Source organism: Propithecus coquereli, unplaced genomic scaffold, assembly GCF_000956105.1.
Source record: "Propithecus coquereli isolate 6110/MARCELLA unplaced genomic scaffold, Pcoq_1.0 Scaffold44, whole genome shotgun sequence".
NCBI classification, from domain to species: domain Eukaryota; kingdom Metazoa; phylum Chordata; class Mammalia; order Primates; family Indriidae; genus Propithecus; species Propithecus coquereli.
In genome coordinates this window covers 1,410,165-1,427,956 of record NW_012150174.1, presented here as the reverse complement: position 1 = coordinate 1,427,956, position 17,792 = coordinate 1,410,165, and the positions used below count along the sequence as shown (strand labels likewise).

At 50.1% G+C, this 17,792-nt stretch overlaps 1 protein-coding gene across 3 annotated transcripts in view; it reads right to left on the bottom strand.

The window, feature by feature from the left end:
* PTPN5 (protein tyrosine phosphatase, non-receptor type 5 (striatum-enriched)) overlaps positions 1–17,792 on the bottom strand; it is a 57,556-nt gene that overhangs the window by 20,611 nt on the left and 19,153 nt on the right. For all 3 annotated transcript variants that reach the window (XM_012654234.1, XM_012654236.1, XM_012654235.1), the window contains one exon: positions 14,196–14,272. In XM_012654234.1, coding sequence (XP_012509688.1) covers positions 14,196–14,272 — 77 coding nt within the window. The remainder of the gene's footprint in view (positions 1–14,195; positions 14,273–17,792) is intronic.

The following is a 17,792-nucleotide window of genomic DNA, read 5'->3' as shown; positions in this document are numbered from 1 at the left end:
GATTTCAGCGTATTATGGGGGCACAAATGTTTAGGTTACGTATATTGCTCTTGCCCCACCTGAGTCAGAACTTCAAGAGTGTCCATCCCCCAGATGGTGCACACTGCACCCATTAGGTGTGAATATACCCATCCCCTCCTCCCGCATCGCATCTGCCAGACACCTGGTGAATGTCATTACTATATGTGCACTTAAGTGTTGATCAGTTCATACAATCTTTCTCCTATTGCACAGAAAGGTATAAGAACCCATGAGGGGGGTTGGGTGAGGCAGGTTTTTGAAGTTTTGCTTGGGTAGGCCCCAAGTCAAGGGAAGTACTGCTAGAAGAACTGAGAAGGGCTGAGGGGTGGAAGAGTCTAGAAGGAATAGTCCCAATCAACCATTTCTGCCATCACAATATCACACCCTCAGCACTGCCCTGGGCTCTGAGAGGGAGAGCCTGGCCTCGCTGGGCACTGCTGTGGTCTCTGTCCTCACTGGGAAAGGCTGCAGTGGTGGCCCCTCATTTTCTCCTACCTTTTGGGGGTGTGGAGCAGGCAAACCAGGAGTCAGATGGTATGTGGTGCCTGAGAGCAGAGTCCCCAAAACCACGACAAACATTTACCGAGCACCTGCACAATGCCTGGCCCTTCACTAAGATCCTCTCCTCCCTTCGAGATGTTTTATGTTTCAACCCCAGCACTGACCAGCAGGACTCCCAGCAGTGAGAACAGCCATGGTGACGAAAACTTCTAGCTCCTCCCAAAGGCAAACAGATGGTGGATTTGGGGTTCTGGGAATTTGTACTGGCTCCCCACAGCCCCGCCATCGCATTAGTCCTGTTCATCGGGGAGTGACAAGACCAAGAGGTCTGCAGAGGAGGTAGCAAGATGACAAGGGCTTGGGCTGGCAGCGAGTCCATCTCGGGTGGACAGCGGGCTGAGGGCAGGGCCCACGTCCTCTGCATCTCTGCATTCCCCAGGCAGGCAGGACGGCGTGGGACATGGAAAAAAGATTCCGGCATAAGAGGATTTTGGACTAGAATGTGGTTGCTCACCATTTATCAGCTACATGTCTTGGGCAAGTTTAACCTCTCTGTAACTTAATTCCTGTTGTGGTCTTAAAGTGTGCCTGTAAATTCTTCAACATTTCTCCCATCAACAGGGGGAGTGGATGTCCCCTTCCTGGCTGAGTGCCCTGAAGAAGCGAAGGTGGCAGAATTGATGTTATAGGACCCTGAGGCTAGGTTAGAAAAGTCCAGGTAGCCTTTGCTAGTTTTCTAGGGACACTTGCTTAGAACCTTTTGGCAGCCATGTGAGAAATCTGGCTACCCCGAGGCTGCCTTGTGGAGAGGGAGAGAGAGACTTCAGTGACTGCTTTACAAATATTCATTCAACCCTTATAACAACAACCGTATGAGACAGGTAACAGGACTGTCCTTCTTCAGATGGGAAAGCAGATGTACGAGAGCTACAGGACTTGCCCAAGGCCATCATGGCTCACAGACAGAAGAGCCAGGACTCAGAACCAGGCAGTTTGGAGCCAACATCTGTCCTCTTACCCCAACTGTGCTGCCTGCCCAGACTGGGCCTCCGCTGTGTCTTCCTCCTCCCTGTCGGGGGAAGTCGGCCTGAGAAAGAGCTTCAGCCCATCGCAGAGCAGAGGGGACAGGGGCCATGCCAGAGCAGAGGGGACAGGGGCCATGCCAGAGCAGAGGGGACAGGGGCCATGCCAGAGCAGAGGGGACAGGTCTTCTCCCCTTGGCATAGTCCATCATGCTCAGGTTGGGGGACTCTTCTGGGGAAGGAGGCACAGAAAAGTAGGACTGGGACCAAGACGATGAGAAGAGGTCTGGGAACCAAGACTGCCCAATGCTTGGTCTGGAGCTGGGGCAGGGCAACTGACCGCTACCTGCAGACATCAGAGAGGCCGTGCTACACTGCAAGGCAAGAGTGTCTGGAAGCTCAAGGTAGGGCATGTTTCCAAGTAACATGAATAAGACTCTAAGACTGGACCCTACAGGTCTACACTGTGGCTCTCCCTGTCCCCACAAGTGGCTTTGTTTCCAGGGAGGTAACATCTTGTATTGGCTTGCAGCAAAAGGTTTAGGAGTCACACAGTCTTAGGCATGAGGCCTAACTTTGCCATTTACCACCTGACCTTGGATAAGCGACTTAATCTCTCTGAACTTCAATCTCTCCTCTGGAAAATAGATATACTAGAACTTGCCTCCTAGGACTTTGTGGACACCACGAGGGGAAAGATGTAAAATGCTCAGCCTTGGCCTGGCACATGGTGAATGCCCAATAAATGGAAGTGAGCATCCAGAGATGGGGGAGGGGAGAAGGGGAGGTGAAGGAGAGATAGCAGTAAGGATTTCCCTTTCATCTGCCAGGTGAGCCCCCCAGGAGGACAACGGGTGCCCCGCCCAGACGTGGGGACCCTGAGGCTTCTGGCTAGCAACTGGGGTTGGTGGATGGAGTGGGCACAGACCGGGGGTGGGGGCAGGGAGGCAGCTTTGTCTCTGCCAGTTAATTAAGCCCAGAATGCTAACAAGCTTTCAAAACAAAACACAACTCAAGTACTCTTTGGATGAGATATAATAAAATGGTTCTATCTGAAATTGCAAACAGCTTTGTTGCTGCAAACAAAGACTCAGTTCTTTGTGCCTCTCTGGAGTGGAGGCTGAGAAGTATGAGGGTGAAAAGGGTCAGTGAAACTCTGAGGGTGCCCCCCTCCTTCCCAGCTGCCCACGCCGAGAACTAAAAGAACTAAGAGCAGAGGCTCTGGAGCAATGGGGTACCAGAGGTCCCCAGTGCCTGAGACCTAAGCACACAGGCATGGGGAGGGAGGGACAGACTTGAGAAAGCATCTTGTTCTATTCTCCCATTTCACAGATGAGGAAACTGAGGCCCAGGGAGTAAGAGGCAGAACCAAGATTGGCATGCCTGTCTTTAACCCTCTAGTTCAGCTTTCTCAGTAAGCTAGCATAGGATGTTAATGGGGGCTGCCTGTGGGTCTCTGAAGGTCCAATGCTTGAGGCCCCTGGCAGAGGAAGGCTGAGTCCTAGCTTGGGGTTCTTTGGTGGGCCCTGTTAAATGCCCTCAGAGGTCTAGGAAAGGCCAGGTGAGCTCTTCAACCCAAGGCTCTCCCCTGAGGACAGCAGGGCAGAAGAATACCGCCATCAGACAGCTCTCAGCAACCTGGGAGGCTCACAATGTGCTAGCAAGGCACCAAGAGGCCCAAGTGCTCCGTCTCTATCCAGATATGAGACTCTGGGCATCTCCCTGCCTCCAAGGGCCTTTCAGGCCTTCTGTAAATTCAAAGAGTGGGATTAGGGGTCTTTTAGGGGGTCTTCCAGCTCTAAAGACCCACTGCTCCTTAGAAAAACCACAACTCAACTGCCTGCTTTCATTCAATGCAATGGCTTCCTGTTGTTATTAGGTTAAAGACCAAAGTCCCTGCCCTGGCGAATAAGAAGGACCGGCATGCTCTGGTCTCTGTTTATCTCCCCAGGCTCCACCCACAGCACCTTCCTTCTGTCTGCTCTGGCTTCTTCCAGAACCTCTGCTGGAACTGGTCTGGGAAGTAGAAGCATCTGGAAACTGGTAGCTCTGTTCTAGGGTATAAATGTCAAAGAAATTCTCACACAGTCCCTAAGGGAGCATGTAAACCAATGTTTTCCCCGTGCTTTCTGGGGAGGGTGTGGGGGAGTGGAGCATCTGCAAGCCCATCTCTGGGGAGATGGCGGGCCAGTGTCCAGAGACACACTGGGGATACTATGCAGCCCTTAGGAGCATGGAAGGAGCTTAGACACACAGTGCTGAGTGAAAGGATGAGATCTGGCCGGGCACGGTGGCTCATGCCTGTAACCCTAGCACTTTGGGAGGCTGATGCAGGAGGATTGATTGAGGCCAGGAGTTTGAGGTTGCAGTGACCTATGAAGATGCCACTGCACTCTAGCCAGGGCGACAGTGAGACCCTGTCAAAAAAAAAAAAAAAAAAGAAGAAGAAAAAGAATGAGATCTAACACAATACAACGTACACAATTAAGAATACAGGACTCAAACCATCGTCACCCATTCTGCAAGGGAACACAGAAACAAAAAATACAGATTAAATGCATTAACTATAGAAAGAGGGGCATAGCAATGGGAGATAAAAGGAGATAACTAAGGGAATAAAATTGAAGAGAAACCTGTGTGGCCTACTGGAGATAACAGGACCATGCCCTGGGAAGTATGGTTAACAATGCTCTAAAAACTATTGATAATCACCTTTTCCTCCCCCAAGTACACTTGAAACAAAACCACTGAGTTGAAAGTTGGGCCAAGGTCCAATGGGGAAAGAATGTACAGAAACCGAGCACCCCTTGTCCTGTCTGCATCCTGGAACTGGCAGAGCTGCAGAGAGAGATCCTGGCTGCTTGGGAATCGACACTCCCTGAAGGGGAAAAGGCTCACAAGTTTAGCTGCAGCACAGCTCTTCTGTGAGTTGGGCCACCAACACGACCTCTGAGTCATTTTGTTGGCTTTCTACAGGGAGAGGGGATTCCATGCCTTGGTGGCTGCCTGCACAGATGTCCTTGGAAGGATTAACCAGCCCCATGAAGATCCCCAGGGTTGGGTCAGCCCAGGTTTCCACCTGCCAGGCTGAGCCACCCAACCAGAGGGAGTGACTCACCTCAGAGGCCCCCCCCCCCACCAGCTACCACTTTTGCTTGCTAAGGATTAATTAGTATTTCAGAGTGACCAATTTATTTTTTCTTAATAATTTAAAAAAATATGGAGAGCCCCTCCTTCCCATAAAATCACAAAGAAATACCAAGTCATCCACATTCTTACCACACTGAGAAGGGCATTGGTTTCCTGCTGATGTATTTTCTGGTATTTTTCTCTCTTTGTGGGTGAATTTGTCCCCCCCCATAGGCAATCTGTACATAGGCGTGTCTGAGAATATGTCTCTTTGGATTACAAGGATTCAACTTTTAAGCAATGTGGTAGACACCCTCCAAGGTGGCCCTCAGTGAGCCCCGCTCCTGGTCTTCACATCCTTGTGTAGTCCCTCCCTCGCTGCACCAGGCTTAGTCCGCATGGCCAACAGCACGCAGAAGGGGAGGCAAGTCACTTCTAAGATCAGGTTATAAGAGACCATGACTTCCATCTCGGGCATTGTCTTTCTCCCCCGTGTGCTTTCTCTTGGATCGCTCACTTTGAGGGGAACCAGCTGCCCTGCTGTGTGGTCACGCAGGCAGCCTGTGGCCCGGCCCACTTGGACAGGAAATGAGATCTCTGGCCAATAGACCGCAAGGAACTAAAGCCTGCCAATACCTGTGAGTGAGCTTGGAAATGGATTCTTCAGCTGCAGTCGAGTTCTGAAATTACTGTAGCCAGGGTCAACATCTCCAGGTGACCCAGCCAGAACCACGTGGCTAAGCTGTTCCTGGATTCCTGACTTAGAAACTGTGTGGGATAATAAATGTTATTTTAAGTTGCAAAGTTTTGGGGTAATTTGTTATGCAGCAAACTACAATTAACGCAAACAGTTTTTCAACCCCTTCATCAGCTCATCAGGTAAGGTGGACTTTCGTAACAGGCTATATTCCCACTGGGGAGAGGGAGGCCTAAGGGGCTGGGAATGGCCAAGGGTTGGCCATGCTGCTGGATGCCAGGACCGACGGGGGTGCAGCTCAGGTTGGCAGGGGGTGGCACTGGATTGGGTGGAGGATAGAAGCACAATTCTAAATGGTCTTGTTTATGATCAATAAGTGGTCCGTCTTAAGCTAGGTCATGTTCAACAGGAATGTGGGCAAAAACATCTGACGGTCATGATTAGCCACAGCCTGAATAGGGCTGGGAGGAGAGGAGGAGGGTGATTGGTCTTTAGAAGAGGGCTGCTTTATGCAAAACCTTGTCTTTGTTTAGGAAAATGGCATGCAATGGGAAATTTGGGGCACGCTTTTCATCTATATTTTAAAAGGCACTGTAACCTCAGTTGACATCTGGTTATGATTGGTTCAAACAGCCTAGTTCCTTCGTTGTTAATGATTCTCCCTGGTCCCTTAGATCCTTCAGGTTTTAATCACTCAGGATTAAAAAGCAATAGCACTGGGGTCCTAATAAACAGCCCCACCTGCACCCCACATTATTTTCATATGTGCATGTGTGAAATCCCCAAGTTTAAAGATGTAAAGTGATTCATGTGAGATTCCAAGCTTGGAAAGGGCAGAGTCCAACTTTACTCACACCCAGGGCTTCTGAATCCAATGATATGAAACCATAAAAAATGAGATGTCAGTGAGACCTTATGGTTTACAAACCCTTATTCACATCATCTCAGTGAATTCTCACAACTACCATGAGAAGACTGCTTTTCCCATTTCACAGTGCAGATGTCTCATGGGAGGGGTGGAACAGGACAGGGGTTTGTCCAAGGCCATCTATGAAAGGTGACGTCTGATCCAAGGGCAGACACACTCAGCACTGTCCTCACACCCAGAAAAATGTCTCTTGTCCTGACCTCACACTCTGAGTGCCCTGCTTCAATCCTTCACCAGGCATGCTCTTCCTCATAGGCGAGGGGTCCATGCAGCCAAAGCGTTGTTCCCCTTTTTAGACTATGTATTTGAAACCCTAGACTTCCCCACCCATATAGACCTGAGCCCGATGGCCTCTTTTCTGACTGCTTTATGAGGGTGCGCCATGCCGCTGTGTGCATTCCTAGGACTGGCTAAGGTTGCTGCAGAAGGTGTGTCTGGAGCTCGCATGTGTGGGCTGGGGTATCCATCCACATAAATGTGCGTGAGTGTCCTCGTGGTGTTGGACAGAGCTGGGGTGAGCCGGACACTGGCTTTCCCTAGACTCCATATGTTGGTGCAGAACTCTCAAGAGTCAAAATTCTAAATGTGAACTTGGCTTTCAAACTCCTTACAAATGAATATTTGTCAAGGTAGAAGGATAGAACACATTTCATTTCAAAATTTATTGCTTGTTTTAACCATTTAGATATAACATAGACAGGCCCTACCAATGTTAGGGGTGGGCCTGCATGCAGCTGTGTTCTTTGGAGTGGCAGGAAGAAGAGCCAAAGAAAAGAGAAGACCCAACAAGACTAAGACGAAGCAACAAGGAGTGAGTAGCTTAAGTAATGGGAGGCTGGGGGAAAGAATGGGACATGGGATGGAGGCTGGGGGAAAGAGGATTTAGGAGAGGAAGCAGCTAGTAGTAGGAGGAATGTGAAAGCTTATAAAGAAGATGCTCTGGAGGATTAGGATGGCCACAGATTCTCCACCCTCCTCCTATCAAGAGGTGGCATTTATTTCCCTCCCTTTGAATCTGGGCTGACCCTGTGACTGGCTTTGATCAATAAAATATGGTGAAGTGAAATTGTGTAACTCTGAGGCTGGGACTTAAGAGCACTGAAGCTTTTGTTCTTGCCCCTCTTGGAAATCAGCTACCATATAAGGAGTCCAACTACCTTGAGACCACCAGGCTGCGAGAAAGCCCAAGTTAGCTGCATTGAGAGAAAGGCAGTGGAGCAGGTGCTGTAGTTTGTGGTTCTTTCATGACTCCTCCTCCAAATGGAGGAGGATTGAGGTGGCAGACATGTAAGAAAAGCTTTCTTGGACATGCTATCCCAGCCCAGCACCAGGTGTATATACCCAAAGGAATGACCTAAACCGATGCCACATGCAACAGAAGAACCACCCAGTTGAGCCCTGCACAAGCCCCCAAATCATGAACAAATAAAACTGTGGTTGTTTTAAGCCACTAAGTTTTGAGATCGTTTGTTAGGTAGAAACAGACAACCAAAACAGATGCTGAGATCTGAAAAGAAGAAATGAGCTTAAATGGAAGGTTGAGGGTTTTTTTTTTTTCTTTTTTTAAAAAAAGATATAAAGAACTTCCTGAGAGCTAGGGTGATTTGTCACCGGGCCAGACCAAAGAAAAGGTGACAGCATCTGTCACTGCATATCTTAGGAGTACACCAGATGCCCATTTGTCTAAAAGGGCTTTGGCATCAGCCTTTGCAGAAGCAGGACTCTTCCAGATGGATTCTTTCTTCCAGGTGCAAAGACTCTCTTTTTAGTGTCAGTGCACATCCAGGTAACGCCCTAGAATATCAGAACTATTTCTATGCTGGTGAAGAAAAGTGGATGATCATTCTCCCCACCAACTTTGGTCCCCTTTCCTGCCCAACTCTGCAAGTAGAAAGCACTCCTGCCTGTGGCTGTGCTGGTTCTGTGAGGTCCCAGACCTGTGCTGTGGAGTCATGAAAGAACCACAAGCTACATTACCCACGCCACTGCCGGAGGGCCAGTCCAGGCTTGACACCTGAGCCCTGGGACAAGAACACAAAGAGGCGAAGGTTTTTCTGTTCACGCTCCACATCTTGGAACAATCACTGCTGTCATTATTAGCCACCATTTATCGAGCACTGTGTAATAAGCACTTTACATCCACCAGCTCATTTAATCCTCACAAAATCTCTGTGTAGATCTTGTCATATTATCACCCTCATTGTAGAGTGAAGAATTTGGAGCTCAAAGCAGTGAGATAATTTACCTGAGGTTATGCAGTTTGTTGGTGGCAGAGATGGGATTTGAACTCAGGTGTGTCTGCCTCTCCATAGCACCCAAAGGCCCTGCTAGATGTGCTTCTCCTTCCATATCTGTCCTAGTATCTGAGAAGAGTTAACTCCTACTATTGTTGACCAGCAGGTACCTGGGTTGGTACTTCTCAAGACAATGGTATCACTGTAGAATGCTACCCAATCAGTGTTCTGAGCATCTCCAAATGGTATTTGGTTTCACTTTATTCATTCTGAAGACTCAAGTCAAGGACAGCTCTTCATACCATTGGCCATGATAAATATCCCTAAATGCACTAAAAGTCTTAAATGAAAACAGAACCATCAATTCAACAAAGAAAAATCAACAGAATCTCTGCTGCTAAGTGGTGATGAGCACAAGTGACATCCCAGCGATACTACCACAGCCAGGTTGTTTTCTCTGTGTTTGTCCACCTGTGCTCCTGCACTTGCTCCCAGACCAGTTTGAATCAGCACTAGACACCAGTCGGGGGGTGGGGTTCTATGAGAACACGTGCTAGTATTAATAGATGGGGACAAAGCCCATTAGGAGGTTAACCTGCTCCTTAAAATACTTGGTAGCAGGTTCCTGAAGACATGAACCAAGACCATACTCATCCTCTAGGCCACTTTTTTCAGGAAGCCTTCCCTGTCTCACAGCAACAAGGCCGCATCATTGCGCACCCTTCCCTGCCACCCTGAACTCTTCAAGAGGGACCTCATCTGTCTCCGTTGTCATTGTCTCGCCAGTGTCTGGCAAGTATTGGGCATATAGCAGATGCTCAATAAATTTGAGTCCATAAAAGAATCAGGCTGCCTTTTCGATTGGCCCTGTTGGTTTCCGGCACAAGACTTCATCAGTGACGTGGTGGGATAGCTGTGACAGCTATGACCCGATCCTTCCTGCTGGTCAGAGTTAGTCACGGCAGGAGGGCTCTGGGAGTACCCTGTTCCCAAGGGCAGTGCTATCCTTGGCCTGGGCCCTGTACTCCTTCTCCTCTGGCCATTCCACTCCCCATGAGATGAGAAGTCCACAGGGCTAAGGAGATGTGCTCATCTGGAGTCTATGACCACCTGGTATCCATGCCCCCTTCCCAGGCCATGCTCTGGGACTAGGACTCCAGAATTCCCTGTCCAAATAGCCTGAAGCCTGCATGGGTCTCTTTCCCAGGTACACTCTTCTAAGGGCAGACACTGCCTCCTGCTTAGGTATCTTTAGGTTTGACGGGTGGCCATGGGGCAGTTGGTGGGGTGGGGTGTGAGCCAGACGTGGACACACAGACTGATGTGTCCACATGCATATATGACAGGACCCTTGCGGTGCAGGACTGAGCAAGGGGTGGTATCCCACTAGGGGCCTCATTTGTAGGCAGGACTTGGTCCTGAAAATGTTAGGAGCAGGCCTGCCCATGAGTCTGCCCGACAGAGATGCTGACAGCAACAGTTGGTGATGACGTTCCATCCCACGTACTGGCTCCCACTGGCACCTGCTGTTGCTTTATCTACCTCCCTCCCTGACCCTGTACCCCCGAGGAAGCTGCTGGGTCCCAGGCCAGACCTGCAGTGGTGCTGGTTGGGGGGGAAAAAGTGCAGGGCCCAGCAGCAGCAGAGTTGCCTGGTTTCTTGCAAATGTGAACACCTACACACAGAAGAAGGAGAGAGTGAGTTTGAATGTACCAATGTGTTTGGGTGGTTGAGAGCAAGTAAAGTGAGCAAGAAAGGGAGTGAAAGAGAAGAAAAGGAGGGTGACCATATGAAAAAGAGTGTATGCTTATGGGACAAGAAAAACATACGTGTGTGCGTGTGCATGGGGTGGGGAAGGCAGCCGGGTGTACACCCAGTGCCCCACAGTACCCGGGAACCGTGAGTGACTGAGGGCCTGGGAGGAGGACAGAGAACGTAGGGGAGGGAAGGAGCATGTCTGCTCATCTTTGCACGTGTGTGTGCAGAGGGGGTGCAGCTGTGGGAGAGAGAGAGAGACACCTCCAGAGGGCACAAGAGAACAGGTATGTCTGTCCATCTCCAGGCAGCATGCAGAGCGGAAGTGCGGATGCAGCGACGGAGCTGGGAGAGCTGAGCGTGCAAGAGGAGCCGACACGCAGGTGTGTGAGCCTGGAGGTACGTGTCCGCCCCTGCAGGGCTGCGTGAGACAGAGGCAGGCCACGTGCCTGGGGATTGTGTGTGGGTACGAGCATGTGTGCACGGGGGCATGAGGCTGTGGCAAGTGAGCACAAACACGAGCATGCGAGCACACGTGGGGACACCCTGGGGGTGTGAGCTGCGTGCCTGGCTTTGGGGTGGCGGGGGCTGCCAGGGGGAGCTGTTGATGCCTGGGGACGTTTCCATCCCGGAAAGCTCATCTGAGAGGACTGTACGACCTGCCTGGAGCTGGCTCAGGCCCGGGTGACCATGGCTGGGAGTGCTGGCCACACTGTCCCCATCCGGAGGTGTGTGTGAGAATGAATGAGTCACGCAGGCATGGCTGGCCCTCGCTCTGCCTCGCCTCCCATCTCGCCCGGTGGGAAGACAGCAGGGAAGGGGAGAGAGTACTCGGGGGCTGTATTTTTACACCATCATCATGCAGTTGCTTGCAGGGTCTATGGGCTCTTTCTAAAGGCCCAGCACCCCAACTCTCTCGGCCCGCAAACCTCCATTTCCTTTTATGTCCGAGTTACAGTACAGGTCAGTGGCTTTGGCTGACAAACATCTGTGGACATCTATGCCACGCCAGGCTCCGGGTCCACTCTATTTACAATACCAAACCACCCCGGTCCCTTCCCATCCCCCCTTCTTGGCTTTAATTGTCTCCACAGCACTTACCACTATTTGCCGCACCATACATTTTACTAACTTTATTGTCTATCTTTCCCCTAATAGCAAATGCCTATACAGTGCTTGCTACGTGCCAGACACTGTTCTAAGCTATTAATTCATAGACTCCTCCAACAACTCTACGTGGTAGTGAGTATTGTGCTTGTCACGTTGTAAACGGGAGCCCCAGAGAGGCTACGTAGCTTGCCAGTGTGCGTCCCAAGCCCCGCTGGGGGCCAGCGCACAGTACTGTCCCGTGAGGGCGGGCGAGTTTCTCAGTCTGGATCACTGCTGCATCTCCAGTGCTTACAACAGCGCCCAGCACATGGCGGTGTTCAATTAGCAGTGAGAGAATGAAGAAATGAGGGAATAAATGCTGGACATGGAGGACGCAGCAATGGAATAGAGGCATCTGCCTTCAAAGGTGGGGATTTCCAGAGGAAGGACACAGACGGGGACACGCACGGTGACATTGCCCACCTCCTCCAAACTCCTCCCTGGCACAAACACACCTCAACTCTTCCTGTCTCTGTCCACAGGGTGTCAGAAGGTGATGGTGGCTCCGTGGGGGCAATGAAGGCAGAACAGGGTAGTGGTGAGGACATGGGCTCTGGAGAGAGGCTTCCTGGAGTGAGTCCTCCCTCTACCAGCTAAGTCACCTGGACAGACTGCCTAACCTCCCTGGGCCTTGGCCCCTCATTTGTGAGATGGGGGTAGCACATGATACCGACTTCCTGGGCCATTGCACAAGGAAGGCAAGGTGCCAGCTCTAATGGAGATGACAGATACTCCTCTTCCAGTCCACACTGGTTGCTGGCTTTGGGGGAGGAATGGGAGAGAGAGTTAGAATTAAACATATTATGCTTATTACTGTAGCCTCTCTATTGTGGCTTCATCCCATTTTCCAGAAGCAGCTCAAAGCAAAACCTGTCCACAAACTTTCATTAGGGCAGGGACTGTGTTTTCTCTACCACTATATCCCTACCACCTAGTACAGTACCTGAGACCTAGTAGGTGCTCCGTAAGTATTTGTTGGATGAATGATTGATCAGTTACATTTATTTACTTCCCCAGCACCCTCGTGAGGATAAATGTTCACATCACTGTTGTTTCCATTTACGGGAGGGCCAGCAAGGTTAAGTGACTTGTCCATAAACACACAGCCTGAAGCAGCAATGCCAAATCCATGCGCTTTCTTCCCCCACACCATGCTATTCCTTGGACCCTATTCATCATGTCCTATTTTCCGTGGATTTTTTTCTAGCCAGCGGGGCCATCCCCGATCGTAGAATCATCTCCGAATTCTATGACTCATATCTGAGTCACAGAACTGTTTAATAGTTGGAAGGGACTTTTGATGTCATATGGACCTCCCACCCATTGTGGAAATTTCCTCTCCAATGTCTGCCTAGCCCATGCTTGAATGCCTCCAGTGACGGAACACTCATTTTCTTCCTTTGGAATTATCAAGTTCTACGACTAGGCCACTTTTAGAGTCAGAAGGTGTTCTGCATCCCGTGGGCCAACAGGCCTATCTTTAATTTCTATGTATCGAGCTTACATCATCCAAAATACAAAGAATGGATCTACCGCCACCCCGACAAGACAGCCTTTCAGATAGTCAGACAGCTCTCGCATCCCTTCAGAGAATTCTCTTCTTCAAGCTAGATGTTTCTGGTCCCCACGACGACTCCTCCTGTGAGATGGTGTCCACCCAAGACCATTCCAACAGGTCATCCAAAGTGTTTTGAGCAATGGTACCCCCTACTGGTTAGAGGGTGAACTGCATCAAAGGGCTCAATCCTCAGGCTGCCCGAAGAGCCTTCACCAGGGCCTGGGGCACCCGCACAGGCTGTGGAGGAAGCACTGCTTATTTTGAAGAGGCGTCGCTTTAGAGTCATACCTGGTTGTCCCCAACACCTATCTTAAAGAGTGCCATGTGAAGACTCCGTGCTAAGGTTTCTTTCCAGTCACGAGGTTTCTGATGTGGTACAGGTTTGAGACTTCAAAGTTAGAGTTCAAAGGGCCGTTTTCTAACAAAATGTTGAAAGGAGAGATTTGAAAATGTATGTTGTTTATAGGATTATGGGGGATTTTTCTTTTTTTCCCACTTGTATTTATTTTCTAATATTTCTACAATGGACATTTGTTACAAGAAGAAAAAAAATGATGAAAACTTTAATAAAAAGAAAAAAGATTAAAAATCCTCCCCCACTTCCCTTTATTCCTCCCAAGGTTGTTTATCCCAACCTGGGTATCGGGTCTACAACTGGGACATGTTGCCACCTGTGGGCAGGAGTGTCCAGGTGATGTCTCCATGGTGACCGCAATGGCCTGTGGTTCAGAGTGAGGCTCCCCGCAAGTGTGGGCGGCTGGACCCCAGCAGCACAGCTTCACACTCGAGCTGAGCTTCGCAACAGGGCCAGCAGGTAGTTCTCCACACCCTCTACCCCACCCGCCGCTCGTACAATATTCCAGCTGTTTGTGTTTCCTACTCTTACCTCTTGAAGTCTGCCCAGCACATCACCGGTCAGCGGTCACGTCCCTACCAGCCCTGGACTCCCCAGCTCTTCGCCCTGTTTTCTGCTTCCTTCCCTCCACGTGAGTCTAGAGCAGCTCTACACGATAACAGGTCGGAAAGGCATAGGGGATTAGAAAAACAAAATCCCCATTGAAATGAAGACCTGTGGACCTGCGGCGTATTTCCTCTCGAGCAAGTTCACAGCTAACCAGGCTTTCCTCCAGCCCCAGCATCAGCCGGGGCGCCCCCTCTCCACTCAGAGCTCTGGGGGCCCGTGGGTGCTGGGAAGACTCACCCGGCAGCCTCTCACTGCAGCACATGTCCAGGGCCCCTCCCTTGGAGTCATCAGCGGCGTGGTTCTTTCTCTCACTCCTGCAGCAGGACAAAACGGTGAGATAAAGCTGTTCAGCCAAGATCAAGACAAAATCCTGGGCAGAGATAAAAAGCTTCCTCTCCTATACTCTGTGTCCCTTTGAATAACCCCACCTCATCAGAGGACCTGAGGAAAAGGGCAACCTATGGAGGGGTGAGGCCGCACAGGTGGGAGCAGAATTTTGTAGGTGTCTTTCTGTAGAGTCAGCAACAGCAGCATCACAACCATTATCGTTGTCATCCCCACCGTGGAAGGATGGTTTACTACGCGCAAAGCACTTTACAAACTTTACCACGCTGAGTTGTCACCATGATTCCATGAATTAGGGATTCTTAAATGGGCTCAGAGTGGTTAAGTAACTTGCCCGAGGTCACACAGCTCGTTAGGGTAGAGCTGGGTTTGAAATTATGGTCTAGGATTCCAGGTCATGGTCTCACTGCTGTGCCATTCTGCCTCCTAGTTCCTGTGGTTTTGAACCATGGGTGAACAAGAAGAGGATTCTGGGTAGCCCACAGTCCTGTGTCCAGCTCCCCAAGACATGCAAGTGCACTGTGTCTCAGGCAATGGAATGTGGCATGCAAAACTCTTCTCTAGAAATAGCTGGAAAAAGTAGTTATGCATGTGTTTTGCATATTCTAAATGTTATCCTCCTGAAATCAGAAAACCCTCTTTCTAGTCCATCAGGGTACCTTATAGAACTGTACTGGAGTCTAGCTTTTCTTCTTCACCTGGTATACTGGAAAAAGGTTGCTAGAGATCAGCTAGACCCCATGAATTATCTTTAGAGTAGACATATCCTGAGGGCAACCACAGAGCTCACAGGGGTTCTCCTACTCTGTAAAGGGCCTGAAATGCAGGCGTGGCCTCTGATGGTCCTGTCCGCCCTTCATGTCTCTGACCCTTGGCAGTAGTCAGCTGACGCAGGCTGGACACACAGACCCGGATGGCTGGATTGATCAGATTGTCTCCCCTGCACATTTGAAATGCATTCTGGAGGGCCCGGAGCCCTGGTTGCCGGTGCTGAATCACGGTAACTGCGGTGCCCTGGAGAGAAGATCCACAAACATCTGCTGCTGGCGGCCTCGGAGCTGCTTCGCTGCCGCCTGCCCTATTGAGTCTGGACTGGGCAACACGTCCATCAAGACCACGAGAGGCCCCAGGATCCTTCCAATAAATTCCCACCTTTTAGCTTAAGCCAGTGGGATTTGATTTCTGAAACTGGCAACCAAAAGAACCTCCGATACAGCCTTGCCAGCATAATACTTCCAAGAAGTCCACAGGGTCAGCTGCCTCTCTGCCCACCAGTCCTGCAATCCTGCCTCTCACCAGACTGGTCCTGGGCTCTATTTCAGACCCAGCTGCAGATTTTCAATGATTAAGGGGGCAGACAGGCCAGGTTAAGGGTGACCCTTCTCACTCTGATATCTTCTGTTCTTAACTGGCATTGTATTATTGTATTTTTTTCCTCACTCCAGTTGGCAGGGTCTCTGAGAAACCCAAGTCCCAGAGCCCAGTTCTCCTGCAGAGTGGGGTCACTACCTTCAAGGTAAATGCCTAACTTTAAATGCTTTCTTTAAATGTCTCCAGAGTCGTTCCACTTTTCTCCCCTCCCACCATCTCCGTCTTGGTCCAAGCCACCATCGGTGCTTGCCTAGATTACTGCAGCAGTATTTTAACTGGTTTCTGGCATCCACGCAGGCTGGCCTCCAAAACATCCTCCACATGTCTCCAATGCTATGGCTTACATAAGTTGTGCAGTTTACAACCCGCACAACTGGATGGGGCAGGCTTGAGCTAGAATCGATTCCTTAAAACTCAACATTTATCATATAACCTTTCTTGAAAAAATACTTTCGTGATATATATTGTTCTTAGAACCAAGATACAAATCCTTTGACATAGTTCACTAGATGTTGTGTGGTCTGGCCCCAGTTTATCCCTCTACCTTTGTCTCATGTCCCTCTTTCCCCTTGACCTCTGCACTCCAGCCACACCAGACAGGCTCTTTTCTTTATAGTGCCTTTGCATGTGCTTTTCTCTCTGCTTGCAGGGCCCGTTCAGCTCTACTTTTCAGTACTTTTTTACTCATAGTATATACTTGACACAGTTGTAAATATCATTTTAATTACTTAACTTCTGTTTCAACTGTTAGACTGTAGGTTACATGAGGGCGGGGACCACTATTTGTGTCTTATTTACCATTGTATTAGTATCATCAAAGCCTAGCACAGTGCCTGGCTCGCAGGAGGGTGTTCAACAAAAAAATACTTGTGGAATAAGTGAATGTTATCCTGACATTCCGGAAGAAACATCAGGAACCTCAAGTTGGGCCATCACCTGAGCTGCTTCATGGGCAGGTCTTTGTTAAGCCACTTGGAAGCCTCCTCCACAGCTGTTGTCTAGAGCAGCCAGAGAATAACAGGTCTGGAAGGCCTCTCATTTTACAGAGGATGAAACTGAGGCAGAGAATGGGGGTCTGACTTGCTCCAGGTTGTGTATCGAGTTGGTGGCCGCAGGGATCACATTTGAGAACACCTATCCCTAATCTCCCAATCCTAAACTTTTTCTTTTTCTACCCTAAAGAGCAGCTGGGGGACAGCCCATAAGGGCTGACCCCTGGCTGGGTGCAGAAAGGCAAGGTCCAGATATCTCTGGAAGGGGACCTGTGTGTGACTCACACCTGCTTTCACACCTTAAGCCTCCCAGGCCCTAAGCTGTGTTCAGAATAGCTCAGTGCTGCATGTGTGCAGCGGACTCTATAAATAAGCTTCCTAGAAAATGACTAATTTCATAATCAGAAAAGCAGAAAGAGTAGCACCTCTTGACTGCAGAGGAAAATGGAGCAAGAGCCTGCTGCTCTGCTCTGTAGTCGAAGGACTCCAGGCAACCCCAGCCAAAACCTGCATGTCTAGGCTGTCCAGGGGAGGGTTTAATTAGATTTCCAAAAAGAGTAGCTGGCCCTTTCAGGCTGGATGGAGAAGCCCCGTCTCTGGGCATTGCCCTCCTCCCTCCCCCCCACCCCCCCAAGAACAGAAATAGCTACCTGCAGTGGATTGCTGCAGGCTCCCTCTCTCCCTCCCCACTTCTATCTGCTGGGCAACAGGAGCAGAAAGCTGGTCTCTAACAACAGGCTGCAACTCGCTGGGCTGGCTCCCCACTGCTGCTCTTAGAACCAGAGAATTCCAGAGATGAAGGGCCTTGGAAATCACCCAGCCTGTCCCTAGTTCGCTGATGGACAATGTCCAGGAGGTAAAGAACCTTCCCAAAGCCATTGCCTCATTCGACAAACTTTTGCGGAGCATCTCCTGTGAGTAAGGCCCAGAGCTGCCCTAGGAATACAAGGATGAACAATCGAGGGCCCTCCTTACGGGATCCCGGTCTTCCCGAGGAGACAGACATGCACACGTGATTGCACCCTGATGCCTGCTTTGCATGTGACACCTTGGGGAAGGCTCAGCTCAGGTTGTGGTGAGGGGGAAGCGGAGGAGGAAGTCCTTTCCAAGGGGAAGACAGGAGTCG